The sequence below is a fragment of the Styela clava genome, chromosome 4 (genome assembly GCF_964204865.1).
Source record: "Styela clava chromosome 4, kaStyClav1.hap1.2, whole genome shotgun sequence".
Taxonomy (NCBI): domain Eukaryota; kingdom Metazoa; phylum Chordata; class Ascidiacea; order Stolidobranchia; family Styelidae; genus Styela; species Styela clava.
This window is the reverse complement of record NC_135253.1, coordinates 13,083,608-13,100,247: the sequence shown is the minus strand read 5'-3', so window position 1 is coordinate 13,100,247 and position 16,640 is coordinate 13,083,608. Positions and strand designations below refer to the sequence as shown.

The window sequence follows — 16,640 nt, the reverse complement described above, 5'->3', positions numbered from 1 at the left end:
ATATCCAATAGAATTTTTTTTTAAATCAATTTTGTTCAAAGTGAGAGTAAATCAATATTGATATATATATTTCCTAATTATGACATTGAAGGTTTTAATCGTTGCTTGATTATGCAAATCCCGATATATATTACTAGTTGAGCGGATTCTTTTTTTATATGTATTTGTGCGACCGTGTATTTTACACGATATGGCAAAAGTCAATAAAACCATGAGTATGAGGCGCGAGAGCATAACCACTGGCGAAGCACAACCTGTTGTTCGTCGTTCATTTTCATCAGTTAAGTCAGTGTTTGTTGAAGAGGTTTTCGGGACTGTTTTACATTGGTATTTTTCATCATTCGAACACAAACAAGTTTTAATATTTCCAGCGTGCTGTCCAGTTATTAGAATCTTTTTTCAACCGACCGAGTATTATAACTATTGGTCGTCTTGTTTCCTGAATATGCTTCCTTCCAATTTCTGTGTAAGCATGAATAATTGGGGTCACAGTGTTCACACATATGCTTCAATATTTTAACAATGTTTGCGTGCATAACAATATATATATGTTGTGCTTCTTACTATGATTAGGGCTATTAAGTGGAAAAGAAACTATTTATTAGCCGAAAATATTTGTTTATTTATAGATGAAAATTCATTGAGGAAAGCGTAATACAAAATTATACGAAATAAATAAACAAAAATACGCGAACTCAATCATTTATATTTTACATATTTTTAAACGGATTGCTTGCAGTTTTGCCTGGACTGAGTTGAATAATGTATGATATTAACCTGCACTTTATGGACGATGCTTTCGTCCCGGTCATTCACTCATCGATTGTCATCTGCACACGAGCGGTTTAAAGTTTGACAACGCAGCAGCATTTAAATGCCGTTAAACGAATAAAGGAGACGTGAGAGTAATACACCCATTTCCGATTTTATAATCGATTAACAACAAGACAGCGTTTATGTATTTACAGAAGTCGGAGATTGTGTGACCTGATGCACACGACAGTGATGGGTGCAGTTTAGGGCATGAAAAAAGTTTCAGAAATGAATGAAATTATTTCAGTATATTACCGGTTTCAGAAAACGATTAGCGCAGAATGAATTCTTTGTCTAACGATAATGAAAGGACCACTGACTCTACCCTTTTTTATATGCGAAATTAGTAAAGAAATATCTATGGAGAAAATCTCTTTCATATTTTGGTCAGTAGTCCATGCTGAGTATTGAGATAACAAGATCATAGACAACAAGTCTGATAAAAAAATGTAAAATAAAGTTTAACTAATTTTGGACTGAATTATTTATTTCATGCAAATTATTATAAATGCATATGTTTGTGTTTTTATTAGCTCTAGTTACTGGCATAGTCTGAATGAAATGGATCACAACTGAATTTTTTTAATAATATTATTTGTGAAGTAATAGTTTCTCGTGGTGATTCTCACTCCATGATGTTTTTATGGGAATGAGAATCGACTGTGCATATACAAATTCAATTCGAATAACTTTTTTCGTCACTTTTTTAGGATTTATATTTTCAACTGCGATAAAAATATTATAGATAGTTTTATTAGAGTACGTGAAATTACTTGTCAAAATGCACTTTTCGAAGATATTGCTAGCAATTCTCATCGTTTTTTCTTGTGATAAGAAAATAAAAGTCTGTAAGTATTTGAAGTTTAATTATACTAACTATGGTAGATCTAGAATTAGAACTACCGGTATAGGAATAAAAATATACAAAATGCAAAAAATTCCGTTTCAAATACACTTTTACTGCTAGTTCGCGATATAAACTGATATCAACTTTTCAACTTGTTGACAAAAGTTGTAAAAGGCGTATTCATGCAATAACAGCATAACACTTTATTTATGTATTCAATATGTCGGTTTCCAACCATAGAATAAAAAATTGGGAGACTGTCTCCAACAAATCATTCTGAAGTCACATTGAGTAATATTTTTTATTTGAGTTTGTACGTTGAAATTTTTTAATCTGCCATGGTTATTGGCGTTTGCTATATGTAATTTCTTGTTTTAACGTCTGATTTTCAGATGCTCAATGTCAAGACGATGAATTTGAATGCTATGAAGGAAGTCAATGTATACCCGACGCATCTTATTGTAATGAAATAGAAGATTGCAAGTAAGACAAGAATTTCTGGAACCCACCATTAGTGTTTAGAAATTTAAAAATGATCAAATACAGAAAACTGTCCGAAAATAATTGTTATTTTCGTTACATTAAAATTTAACATGAGTTTCCATCTAAAGTACAAACACATTCATAATTAATTGCAGACTAAATTCCGTAAGAGCAGTCCATCTGAATCAATAGGTCGGTGTTAAATTTATTTCCACGCGAGCAAATGGGTTTATCACTGTCGTTAACTGACCAACTGACGTCATTATTTTTTTGTTCCTTGCCGTCATACCAAGACGGATATTGTGCAAAATTAGCGCCACTACGTAGTGGTCCAAAGTAAATGAAGTCAACTGTTAAACTAACTAAAATCTAAAATTTCATATTTTCATTTTTGGTATTGCCTTTGTTTTAATTATGAGAATTTAAAAAAATCTTCAGTCAAGAATCCTAATTTTTGAAAATATATTCATTTTCAAAATTTGATGTAATCAATGATTATGTCAATGATGACCGCTCCACGTCCATAATAAGGCAGTCTAAATAGTGATTGCAATTCCAACTATTTATTTTATCTGAGAATATTGCATATTAAAGTACTTCAAGCTCGAATGTTTAAAACAAAATATATTTTGGAACAGTGATTCCCTAACCCGAGTGCAGCTGCACGAAGCTTTCCGGGGTCGCACAACATCGCCTGCACAAGCACTCGACTGGTCTACCAACTACCCAACTATGCTGGTCGGGTAGTGGTAAATGCGATTGATTGATGGTATTACAATCGTCGATGATTTCGACTGTCCGTTGTGTACCAGAGTCAGCCTTCCCATGTACTTACTGGTCGTTAAAACATACCACTGCCGTAATTAGCTTAACGATTTTATTCCTTTTTTACCTGTCAGAAAAGCCATTTTCGAGATATTGTGGTGTAAAAAGTGGCTTCGTTTGATCATATGATATTCATGGGCCTGTCTATAGATACGGGAATTGTATACAATCGTGCTCGTGAGACTATATGTTTGACCAGATGCGGTTACATTCATTATTGCATATTTATTCAGAATACATTACACACATTAATTCAAAATTAAATTGAAACGATATCATAAATTCTTCACTAAAAATCACATCGCGAGTTTCCAAAAAAAAAAAAAACTTTTGATGAAGCTTAGCTTTTCTGAAGTATATATATGATAAGCTGAAGTGTACTGTCCGTGAGAAAATTATTTCCAAAAATTCAATGAAAAAAGTACTACGTCACCTCGAGTCGAACCATCTGGGTAGCGTCGATAAACCGGTAGAATATCTCGATCTAAACTGGAAGTACTATCAGCGGAAACGAAGGTCCGAACAGTATTTACTGTTGTGAATAATTCTACTCTTTAAGCATTTTACATTGTTTCTTAGGAAATAGCAAAACAAAGGAAAACACATATATTTGAAAAATGGGATATTTCCAGTAATAAAATATGAGAATGCCAGGAAAAAATAAATGCGAAAAGTCGAACCGCATATTCATCTACAATACACGAAAATCATTCGAATATTGAAGATGACATGCGCGTACAACGTCACCCCAAAGTTCCAAAAATTATCGACGAGATACAGAAGCATTGTTTTCACTAAGATAATTCAATACAATGGAATATACTGATTTTGTTGTACTTTTCTTGCGGTCGCAAATATCTGACATTTTGGATTTTACGAAAATTTGGTTCACGAAAAAAAGTCTAGTAACCAACGTTGTGTTTTATAAAATATCATTTTTTTTTTAAGAATTGCATATCAATCAGTGTTTTATAGGTTAGGGTTTTTAAGGATAAAATATTATTAGAAAATTCTCATCAAGGTATCAAATTACTAACGTGCGCGTCTGTCTTGTGATTAATCACTTTTATTATATCATTATTACATTAATGAGACACGATTTTACGAGCTGTTCATACCACCGTATCAATATTAGTGTGTCTGACAAATACAATTGATGATGAAGGGCGATATTCAAACGAATGGCTTTGAGCAAATTTATAAATAAATAATCTTTTTAAACCCATCAGGGTAGTAAATTTTCGATTCTGCATTAAATATATCAACCCAAGCGTTATTTGCATATGTCACAAATCTATAAAGTTCATGAAATATTGAATACATATGCTGTTGTGAATTCACCATATACTGTAATCATTGATTGTTATGAAGAATCGAAGAAATATAACAGAAGAGTTCGAAGTTGTGTGCAAAATTCTTGATAAAAATTCCAGTTGGTCTGCAGTACATGATTAAAATAACTATCATGGTAAAGTTTCGAAATCTTGTTGTTCAAGGACAGACTAGCACAAAATAGATTTCTTATTATAAGGTGATTATAAAGATGATAGGGATTTACATATTTATCCCGAGGGAGAAGGAAAGCCGATAAGTCAGCTTAACCATATGGCGAACCATGCCATGTCTGGTATCGGATTAGTTAAATATTTGTTTTGGTGAACCACCCCACGCCTACCAGCAACCATCGCACATAACTATCCCCCGCATGAGTAATCAGAGGTGCGGTGGCGAGCGTATTCCTAACACTTAGCACGATGGGCCACACCGCCGTGTTCATATAAATCTTTAATGAATCCAATACTACCATTCACTCATCATAACTTAATTCGTGAATACGTTCAATTGTGCAGAGACGGAAGCGACGAATTGGAGTACACGTTCGAGCATGACTATGACGAACTATGCAGAACATGGGAATATAAAGCTGGCGCCTGTGTTCTACCACTGAATCAAACCCATAAAAAAGATGTTTTGTGCAATGAAGGTATTTTGATCATAGATCTCCAGAGTAATGAAAGCAGTAGATTATGACTTTATGACTACTGCATTCAGAGCCAGCACTAATCCTTAATGCGACTGGGATAGTCAATTGAAACTACACGACAAATTGAAAAAAATAAGAAACCGAAAAGGGAGGCAAAGTATCATTTTCTAAATTCCGAAATCGGAATGGATTGAACCGGAATGGATTCTGTGCTCTGGAACAAAATGGTGGTTAGGTGCGCTTAGTTGGTAACCAGATATAATTTTGATACCGAAGAAATCATTGCAGATATTTCAAATTGTATTTTCAATCCACTAGAAATTATTCAAATTTAAATACCAATTGCATTAATTGATAATTAATTGCCTGGAATGGATTTCATCACTCGATCTGCATAATAAATTCTAGTATCATTTGTCGACTGCATTTCATTTGTAGATGCCGTTTGTCCTCATTACAAATTCAAGTGTGTGGATCGATCTGCATGTTTAGACTCAGATAAATTTTGCGACGGGAAGATAGACTGCAAGTATGTAAAATATTCAATAAGATATGATGATAATTATGTTTATTGATATGAGACTGAAGTTGTTGATGTTTAAAAAAAGAAATATTTTAAATTGAATTTAAAGTAACCATGTCTACCATGTTAGCAAGCAATAGTTTAATACTTAGTTTAATAGGTAAATTAATTTAAGCATTGCTAAAATACTTTATAAAATCGTGGCTTTACCAGTGGAGTCCAGCTTATTTGTGCAAAGAATGTCCCGTCATGTTCAAGGTTTGTGTAAAAAAAACTTCGAATGTAGTACTGAATTTGTCCATTTTTCTAGAGATGGAAGCGATGAACTTCTGTTTAATGAAACCTTTCACAACTCTGAAGATGGGGTTGCTTGTCGACACAATTTTTTCATGATAAACGTGTGTCTTCTTCCCAAGAAACAACAACATATGGCAATAAATATATGCAGAAACGGTATGGTAGTAACAGTTACATCATAGATTATATATTAATAACCTCATATGAATAGAAAACAAGTACTATTGATAATATAATATATATATATATAAATATAACCAATATTTAATTTTGCATACTATAAACAGAGCAATATGTTTATTCACAGCGTCAGTGTTGATTTTTTAATTTGTTGACATGTACATTATTAATAAAAAATATTCAAAATTAAAATATATTATTTGAATAACTTTATAAAATTTTACGTTTTTTAACAAGATGATAAATGTGAGGAAGACGAATTTCGATGTCTGGACGACTCAGCATGTATTCGCGCAATTGATTTCTGTGACAAAAAACCTGGATGTCTGTAAGTGCTGTCAGTCATGTTATATTGATAATTTTGTGAAAGTGAACGACACATATTTATGGTACACACGCAAATTAGGTACCTGCTGTTTCTTGCTTTCTATTCTATATTCTACTGTCATCTTTAGGGATGGGAGTGATGAGACAGCGTATAATGAATCCCTACATACTGTGGAAGACGGAATTATGTGTCGAAACTTTTATGACCTTCTTGATATTTGTCTGCTCCCAGCAAGTCGTCTTCATTTGAGAGACGATCTTTGTAGAAAAGGTAAATAGGAATCTTGATTTTTCTAATGTCTTTGCAATGATTATTCGATGATTTTTGGATGTAAATATTTTTGGTAGAAAAAGTTGAAATATGAAAACAGGATTATTCGCTTATGGAATATCAAAATTGCTTTAATTCTTAACACTCCCATGCCTATTTTTCAAAGACGATCAGTGTGACGAATATAAGTGTGAAGATGGTTCAAAATGCATAGGCAGATCTGATTTTTGCAACGGTTATGTAGACTGCAGGTTGGATATTTTATAAATTTAATATTATTCATAATTTCCCAGTGGAACACCATTCACTATATTATACAATTCTTGCTATACTATTTATAAGGAATGGAGAAGATGAAATAATTTACAATGCAACTCAGCACACTTTGAAGGACGGTTTAGGCTGTCTACCGCACGCAGAGCAAAATGACAAGTACTGCCTCTTACCAGCAAAATATCTCTGTGATGGTACATTTGAGTGCCCCAATCGTGAGTTTCAGAATAGCAAATATTGATAACAATACAATGGTATTCAAATTATGAAATGTGCTCATACTTAAGAATCTTAATTATAAAAATACCACAACTGTTGTGACCCATCGTTGTCACGCTAAAAATTAGAAAAATAAATAAAAACTAGAAAAATAAAACAAAATTTGTAAAAAAAAAAATAAAATGATAGAAAAAGAAAAAAGTTAAAACAAAAAACGCGATTAAAAAGAAAAAAAGGTTGGCAATAATGATTCGTCTGTTGTCATGAACAAACCTACGCGCACAACCGGTGTTTCCCGCGTTTTTAACTTACTACTAATTTATTCGAGCGCAATAAATTTCATTTATAAACGATGTATAAAATCTGCATATGACAAGTATTGGTGATAAGGGAGTATAGAATGGAATACGATAATTTGGGAAAGATTTTACGTGTAGAACGTAATTAAAAAAGAGAATGCTGCTTCTCTGATGAGGACGCACGAGCAACACTTCGGTTCGGTACGTCACGTACTGGCGTAGGGTATTAACACTACAGACTGTAATTTGGCCTTAATTTCAATAGCCACACCGTCGGATTGTCCTATGCGCTTAGGACTCTACCTACCGTACCGATACCGAGGTAATTATGCTCATAAGAATACCGATACTGGTTACCAGACTTACCCCACCGCACAACCGTGGTACCCTACTCCTACTGTGTGAGTACGGTACCGGTACTTGGTCTGCATAGAAATAACAACATATGATAAAATATTCAAAACAATAAAACTGACGTAGGCTACGGTAGTAACTCGACCTAAAAACTTTGGCAACGCCGTTTGTGCGCGTAGTTTTATGAATGACAACGATAATAAAGAAATTACGATTACAAAAGAAATTACGATTTTAACGAGTGATATGAAAATTTTATTTCAAATGCGATCTCGAAAAACAATTGTTCAATATATGCTAGAATTTCAACTGTGAATAATATTAACATAGAATTGTGAGTTGGTTTATTTGACGTAAGTTTATTGTAATATATTATTATTCTTTATTATCTTACGATGTTCGTTTTTCGGAGTGGGATTTGCTCTTTGCTCGATTATTCGAGACCCTTCTCATTTCAGAGATCCATGTAAAACAGGGTAATTCGTCATATTGCTAATAATCACATGGGAATTATTCACTTTGCATACGGCTGGTGTCGAAGTATCATACTAGAATGATCTAGAATTTCCAATATTTTATGACGTTGAAATTTATTTTTAACTTTGATGTCAATATATTCAAGATTATTATCGGTTAACTTGTTACTGTCCAAAGCGGAAGCAAAAAAAAATTTAAAATAAAAACGCAGACGGCCCATTGTTAATTTTTTTTATTCATTTTTATATTTACAATCATTTTCATTTTTCAATCTTTTTATCATTTTTACAAAAAAAAAAAATTATTTTTCTAGTTTTTGATTTCGTAATATTTTCAAATTTTACTCGTGACAACGATGGTCCACTTTTTAAAAGGCCTTTTTGTAGCAGCCTGAACAAACTTGATATATTATAGGTGACAGTGTATTACGTCAAGAACTACTCATTTGTATTAAAGTACTTAATTAATACAAGCCATGTCTTATTTATCATATTGCTTACTGCATCAGGTGCAGATGAATGTGACTGTCAAAATTCACCGATATTTTGTGACGGAAAAGTTGATTGCCCTCTAGAAATTGATGAATGCCTATGTGAGAATAATACAAGATCCGACGCAAGTAAGTGTTTGGTGTTTCATAAACTATATACGAGACAACACCGGATTTTTATGACAAAATCTGGTATAATCCATTTTCCGAAAAATATGAAAAATCTCCGACATATCTAAAATTTCGATTCTCATTTGTTTCACGTGTTTTGAATTAGTTTAGATATACTACTTTGGTGGGAGACAAGCTGGACAATACATTTTTATTGAACCTCAAAATCATTACGTTCGAACATTTTTCAATGCCAAACTTAAATGTTCGGCAATGTAACTAAGAACTTACAATCTTCAGATATAAGACATGAAATGCTTAGCTGCCTTACACTACCTTGTATTTAGTTAAATCTGATGGAAAATGTTTTCGATGCTTGGATGAATCTCGTGTGATTTCATCTACACAAGTTTGTGACAATATTGTACAATGTGATGATTTGTCTGACGAATGTCTCTGCTTGCGACGACAACCCTCTGACTTAGCTTCTCTATGTCAAGATATATATGGTATTTTATTAGACTAAAAATTATACGTGTATATTTCCTACTCTCTTTTTTATTTTCGAAGATATCAATGTTTGAAAGCATTTTTTTTATGTAATATTTTGCTTAAATATATGCTATGAAGATATATTTGAAATTTCTTGATGATGAATATATAAAACGATGTTTAGATGTCTCATCTACAAAACTGGCCAACTGCAGTTCGCTCGCTGATAACAACGTCTGCGCGGCCAAAGAATTTGTTTGTGATGGCAGGTATTGCAAAAATATTGTGTTTTGTGAAAATACAGCGTAATACGTAGCGTCTCAAACCATAATTTTACGTAACTTTCAAATGGTAATATGCAAAATTCATTCCATTTATAATTAATATAGTCGAAATTGTGTGAGAAAATCAATATGCAACGCATTTGCCTATTTATTTTTGGCGGGCTAACACATTTCACCAGCCGTCAATAAATTTAGTGTTGATCAAAGTAATCTATCAAATGTGTGACCTCCTTGATCAACCTATTTACGACACATTTCATGAATATTTAACATTTTTATCTTTCAAGATTTGATGAAAAGACTGGAAGAGATGAACAATTTTGTACGAAATTGTCCACTACAGTTGAATGCACAGGTAAACTTATGAAACATTTATTTAGGTTTACTGTTCCCCATTCACTAATATATTTCACTATTTCATGTAATTAATTTGTTACAGATGATGAGCGATTAGTAGAATACGGGGTCCCAAGATGTGATTATACTTGCGAGTATTCGGGTGAGTGTTTAGAAATGTCGGTTAAATAAATATCTGTGTTATAATTGAACAAAATTTTAAAAAGGCTATAGAAATAGTATTAAAGTATCGAAGATTATATAATAAAATTTCTTGTACTACAGAAAAGCGTGCAATGAAATGCGACGGACGAATAAGCTGTAAAAAATTTGATGATGAATGCAGTGAATTCTGTGACAACCCACCAGGGTTTTGTAGCTACGTTAGGTATTTGTTATTTTGTTCTTAGGTTTTGTTTTGCTATATGAGGTTTCCACAACCTCCTAAATAAGCAATTTTGGGGAAATGGTCTGTTTTCTTATTTATAGTGCCCATACAACTTGAAAATAAGTACATTTTGCCTATCTACCTAACTATTTTTAACGTTACAGGAATTTGTTTCTTTTCCGACAAACTTTCAGCTGTGGGGAATGGTTTGAGGAAAATGTATTATATGCACCTGATATATGCAATGGCGTTGAAGACTGCTCCGGAGCAGAGGATGAAATGTTTTGCCACAGGCACAAGTGAGCCCAAAAATGAATTTGATTCTAGTCAGAAATGATTGCTTCCAATCCAAATCTGCTCTGCTAAAGGAAATTGCCCAAAAAATACATGGCTGTTCACAGTTACAATGTATAGTTGCCGTTACTAGTGCTGCTGTTTTCTCATATTTTGTATAAATAAAATTACGAAAGTATTTTATTACAATGTATGACACAGCTGTTTTAAGATATATATCCAAGGAACTTCAATATTCAAAAATTTATACAGTATCATAAAACCAATTTATTACAGATTTTACTGCGAAAACAATTCGACGATGCATATTCCATTGGAAAAGAAATGCGACCTAATAACGGTAAGAACAGAATTGATAAATTGTGAAGTTCCGTAAAGGTGAATATCCAGCAGTATATAGAGACATATTTATATATATACAGCTTATTTTTTCGCCTACTTTACATCAAGTTGTGTAAGGGCATGGGGCATATTCACTTGACTATCACAGACAGTCCCCGAATTCGTAATAGAACTAAAATAAGGGAAATCGGAATAATATTATGGCCTCACCCTAACCAGGTTTACATACTGCGGGAGTACCAAAAAGAATTACGGCAACGCAAATATTTCAAAATGATAGATTGCTTTTTAGATTTTAAATACCAAAGTTTTAATAAATTTAACTATAGAATATGTGCTTCAGGTCGCGCGTTCTCGATGTACACAGCATTGGATGTACTGTAATGGGTTGGTTGTGGACTCTCAGTTATGTCGCTTTTGATATGAGTTTATAGATATGAAGCCAATTGTTACATTCGTGATCGCATCTCGCCACATGTTACTTATTGATTTATTTCCGAAGAAATATGCAATTTATTGAATCATATATTTTTATAATTTCAGGACTGTGATAACCAAAGCGATGAGTTATTTTGTGGAAATAACACTTATGTATGCGAGGTATAACAATCACTCAAATCCTTTACTAAATTGGAATTTTAAACATTTCTCAAGCAAGGATTTTTCTTGAGCTGTATCAAATAAATTTTATGTAAATCCCCAAAATACATTGTTTCTCATTTAGAGTTCCGATAACGCAACTGAAGCATGCGATTTCACTCACTTTTATTGCAATGATAACGGTACAACCAAGTACTTGGATAAAAGACAAAAGGTATGGTACATAATCTTTGCATAAAAATCTCTTGAATTCATAACACTCGAGAAGTGGTATTTAAAATGTTTCCCACCGCTGTTACGTTTTTGCGTATATAGCCAAACGGCATGAATGAAATCGTCTTTGCAAGCTTCAGCAATTTCCAGTGTATTTAAAGTGTAATGAAACTTCACTACAAGTTTGTACAATAGCTTATAAAATTTGAATATGATGTGTTGTTGTGTGTCTTTAGGTATGCGACGGGAATGAAGATTGCGCATCAGGTGTTGACGAATGTCAAAACTGTACAGTTGGAGTTTTTTCAAATGACGATGCCATGATAAGTTCTAAACCTCTCATTCCATTTTTGTGGCTGATAAGTAAGTTTTTTTTTTTTTTTCATTTTCATTTGCGCACACGCTTCTCCATTTTAACATGGTAACAATACGCTATCCAGGTAGTTGTGCTGTGGTTGGTAATCTCCTAGTAATAGTTTTATCGACGAAAAATCTCTTAAAATTCAAAAAATCGTCGAGAATGGAAATCAATCAAAATGTTTTGGTTTGGAACTTGGCAATTGCGGATTTACTTGTTGGGGTAAGTTTATTCATTTTCCGTAAGTTTGAGTTATAATAATAAATTACAGTGTAGCATATAATAATATAATAACATTTTTTAGATTTACACTACTGCAATTTCCATACAAAACATTCGACTGAGCCGAAACAGGTATTGTCTTGAAGATCAACGTTGGAGAAGTTCGGCGCAATGTTCTGCTCTAGGAATTCTGTTATTGATTGGTTCAGAACAATCCGTGTTTGCTCTTTGTATCATCACAGCATTCAGAATGAAAGCCGTATTAAAGTAAATATACGTACTATATATTTATCATATATATTCGGAATACAACGCTATAATTTTACTAAAAAAAATTATTTATGTATTATCAACAATAAGTCTTTTCCTTTGACTAACAAATTCATCAACTTCTTTCATTTTTATGTATCTTATATTATTCTTATATTTATGTATATTTCAGCCCTATGGCAAAATCGCGCGTTCGATTCATTTGCATGTGGATGGCAATTGCTTGGATTTCATCGATTATTCTAGCGACTGCTCCGACAGCTATATCAGCACGTGATTACTTTACAGAGACCATCTGGTGAGATTCTTAGATTTCGAATATGAATACTTGGACTTAGAATATAAATATGTAGAAACTTATATATATTCATAATTTACTATTCAAAAATATAAATTTAATGTAATATTTCTTTTATCAGGTATTCTCAAAATACGTTGGCAACAACAATTCGCCGTGAAGATGTTCCTAAGTTAACTAAAAGATTGTTGATAATGTTAAATGATTCTTCTGTTACATATGATTTGTAAGTTCACAATAATGTTTAGTCAATTCAAACTTATGTAAAATATGAAACATTTTTAATAATTAACAAAATGTTATCAACAGATATGGTTGGACGTTATTAGAAAATTTGATCTCAAAACTTAATCCAACGTACAAGCCTGACCGTCGATTTGGATTTTATTCTTCTCACGGTGTTTGTCTGCCAAGATTATTTCCAGACCCTTCCAATGACGCCGCTTGGGGTTATTCGCTTCTCTTCATATTGGTCAACTTCTTAGCTTTTATATACATATTTGTTGGATATCTCATTATATATGTGTAAGTATAAACATTGTTACTAGTTACTAAATGTTTTCATTCAGCTGGCAGTTTTTCATGATTTTAATATATAAGTTAGAATTTATTATGTTAATATCATCCATTCTCCGCTTTCCACCTTAGCTTCTCAGTAGCACATAACGGCACCTTGTTTCCTTTTAGCCATAAAATTCGTAGACCAGACTGCTCTAATATTTTACACCTATAATTTACTTCAGGAAAGCGACAAGATCGAATGCTCTTGCATCCTCAACCGCGTCGTCGACGAGAGCGGCTTCAATGCAAAAAAAAGTCACTCGAATTGTTGTTACTGATTTTCTATGCTGGATGCCTGTTTGTTTGATGGCTCTTCTTCAGCTATTTGGTACTGGATAGTATTTTGAGTTTTGTATTAGTCCATGTAAAATGATTTTGTATACCTGATAGTATTTCATGTTTTGTAAGCTATCTGAAATATGTAAAAACATATAATATCCAATACCCACTAGAACCAATTGAATAACCCATATATGGTAAAATGCTGGAAATACCAGCTCGCTCGAAAAAATGATGAAGACAACGTGATATCTTTTCAGACTGTAACTCTAAATCAAAATCTATTATATATCGTTCCGTATATGCTTTTTTTAAACTTGAAAATGCGTGCCTACGTTAATAGCATCACTGAATTGCACATACAGGAATCCACATTCCAACAGAAGTATACGTGCCAGTTGGGACAATACTAATACCAATAAACAGTGCTTTGAATCCTTTCCTGTACTCGGGTGTACCCGACTGGATTTCAAGACGATTGAAGCCAGCACGTCGGTTTTTCAATTTCAGAACTAAAAGTGTTTCAGAAGGTGTGTACAAATGATAAATAATTAATAATAGGATACCTGATAACGATTAGATTTATGTTTTGCATAAATAGGTACTATCGCTACACAAGAACTGAGGCTGTCTGAACGGAACACGACAAGATAAGGTAACGTATATTTATTTTAAATTCAATTTTTGGTTAAATTACCAGATTTTAACAATTGTTTCCAAGTGCTTAAAGATTCAGATTATTTAATAAATGAAATATATATATTCAAATTTTGACGATGTCCATTAACGTTATACACTTTGCAACATACTTACACTTTGATATATGTTTAGAAACACTCAACTTCTATCTCTTTCGCTTTTCAAGTCATTCATATGAAAATTACATTAGTATTATAACATTTCATCTTTTATATTTTAATAGATACAAGAACTACACACCACAATACCACTGCTGACAAATAATCTTTGACGGATATGAAAGATGATGCGTTACTAGTGTTGTATAATAAATTGGCGAAATGTCTAATTGATATATATATATCAAATATCTGCATAAAATCTCTTAAAAACCTTGTTATATTCATTATAATAGTTGACATCGTTCTTTAAATAAATCATCTCTCCTGTCGCACACGGGCAAGTTCTTTATTCAGTTTATTAATAGCTGTGTAACAAAAAATCCATCGAAATCCAGTAGTGGGTGGAGTGGGATAAGTATGGCACAGTTGGGACTACAAGTGAAACAACTGGCATCCGTATCGGAGACATCCAGGCTATTCCGTGTTTGAATCAAGGTAACCAAAAATATATCAGGAATTCGCGAAAAAACAATAACTACTCACAACCTAATTTGATGTTATTATTGGTTTTCGGTGTAACCATGATATAGGCTTCAAACAACTTGATGAAATGTAAGTTATACCAAATGCATAATAGTGTAACTGTTGGTGAAAATGATTATGCTTAAAGATGTAGATCAGGGGTGAAAATGATTATGCCTAAAGATGTAGATCAGGGGTATGTTGTGGTCCCGGTGTTCTGGTATTACAGAATAAGAAGCACGAGCAGTTGGAGCGCATATTACTACAACGCGTTGGCAGAATGCCATGGTATAGTGAGAGAGACGCCAACGGAAACACCACGCCCATTGAAATTTCTCCTAATTCTCGTTGGCACATGATTCGTCATTTCATGCATGGTCGTAACTGAAAAGTTATTATCCGGAGTAACGTGTTCGAGAGAGTGCACAATGAGAAAAAGGCAAATTTAGTATCGATAGAAAACGGTGGTTCTATAAATAGAATTGATTTGATTGAATTTCTGGGGTAACAGTTTTATCAATATTGATGGTTGCGTATGCACGTTACCGGCATTCCGTGTGGTACTGTGAACAGGTCGAGACTGCATATAGTGACATGAGTTCTCGTGGCGGTACCGTACCATTGTTTCATTTTGGAACCACACTTCTTACATATTTCCATATAAGTAGAGTCGCCTGTCTGTACCTTGTAAATGCAAGACATGAATTTTGCCTGACATAACGAAGTGGCGCGCAGATAATTATTGAACAAACGAGAACAGTCGGTGTGCGCTAGCGAAGAAATATTTGCGTGAGAAATATTGTGTATAAAATATTTTTTGCAGAAAAATATTGATGCTGTGTGCGGCCGGCCTAATATATATTTGTTTGAGATAATCATCCATGATCATCAATAATATTGAAATATAAGAGAAATATTGGCATTTCTATTTCCTAATAAGGAGATTTTGAGCCTTGCTTGTTTATGCAAAACCCAATATGTTATATATATATATTTAATATATATCAATAGTGGAGCGGATTCTTTTACCATGCATTTGTGTAACTATATATTTCAACACGATAGCAAAAGTCAATAATACCACGAGGGTGAAATGTTCTATGAGTATAAGACGCGAGAGCATAACAAATTGCGTTGACCCGTTGTTGTCGCTCATTTTTATCAGTTTGAAGTTGGCGTTCCGAATAGGTCCGTGTTTGTTGAAGATTTTTTCGGAACTGTTGTACATTGGTGTTTTACATCATTTATACTTATTGAAATATACGATGGATTATATGTTTGAACGCTACAAGTTTTATTGTTTTCAGCGTGCTGTCTAGTTCTTAGAATCTTTTTCAACCGACCGAGTATTATAACTATTGGTCGTATTGTTTTTCGAATATGCTTCCTTTCAATTTCTGTGTAAGCATGAATTATTGAGGTCACAGTGTTCACACATGGTTCAATATTTTAACAGTGTTTGAGTGCATATTAAAATATATGCAGTGATACTTACTTTTAATAGGGAAAATTCGTTCAGGAAATCGTGATATAAAATTATACAAAATAAATAAACATAAGCAAACTGAATCATTTATACTTTACATACTTTACATACATACTTTTGAA

The 16,640-nt window shown here is 33.0% G+C and overlaps 1 protein-coding gene across 5 annotated transcripts; it reads left to right on the top strand.

The window, feature by feature from the left end:
• Positions 1 to 1,527: 1,527 nt before the first annotated feature.
• Positions 1,528 to 14,842, top strand: LOC120327042 (uncharacterized). 5 transcript variants are annotated; one of them, XM_039393422.2, is made up of 29 exons: positions 1,528 to 1,661; positions 2,053 to 2,143; positions 4,819 to 4,952; positions 5,391 to 5,481; positions 5,786 to 5,928; positions 6,190 to 6,280; positions 6,408 to 6,550; positions 6,717 to 6,801; positions 6,893 to 7,038; positions 8,681 to 8,791; positions 9,121 to 9,282; positions 9,450 to 9,534; positions 9,837 to 9,904; positions 9,989 to 10,048; positions 10,171 to 10,273; positions 10,438 to 10,572; positions 10,844 to 10,907; positions 11,453 to 11,509; positions 11,634 to 11,723; positions 11,959 to 12,085; positions 12,163 to 12,302; positions 12,385 to 12,569; positions 12,745 to 12,870; positions 12,992 to 13,096; positions 13,180 to 13,395; positions 13,614 to 13,759; positions 14,076 to 14,240; positions 14,312 to 14,365; positions 14,633 to 14,842. In XM_039393422.2, the coding sequence occupies exons 1-28, from the start codon at positions 1,595 to 1,597 to the stop codon at positions 14,362 to 14,364; spliced, it is 3,189 nt and encodes a 1,062-aa protein (XP_039249356.2). In that variant the 5' UTR covers positions 1,528 to 1,594; the 3' UTR covers position 14,365; positions 14,633 to 14,842. The 5 variants fall into 5 exon arrangements, with proteins under 5 accessions (XP_039249356.2, XP_077968321.1, XP_039249357.2 ...); XM_078112195.1 differs by having other exon boundaries at positions 11,959 to 12,089; positions 12,167 to 12,302; XM_039393423.2 differs by lacking the exon at positions 6,717 to 6,801 and having other exon boundaries at positions 6,844 to 7,038.
• Positions 14,843 to 16,640: the final 1,798 nt, after the last annotated feature.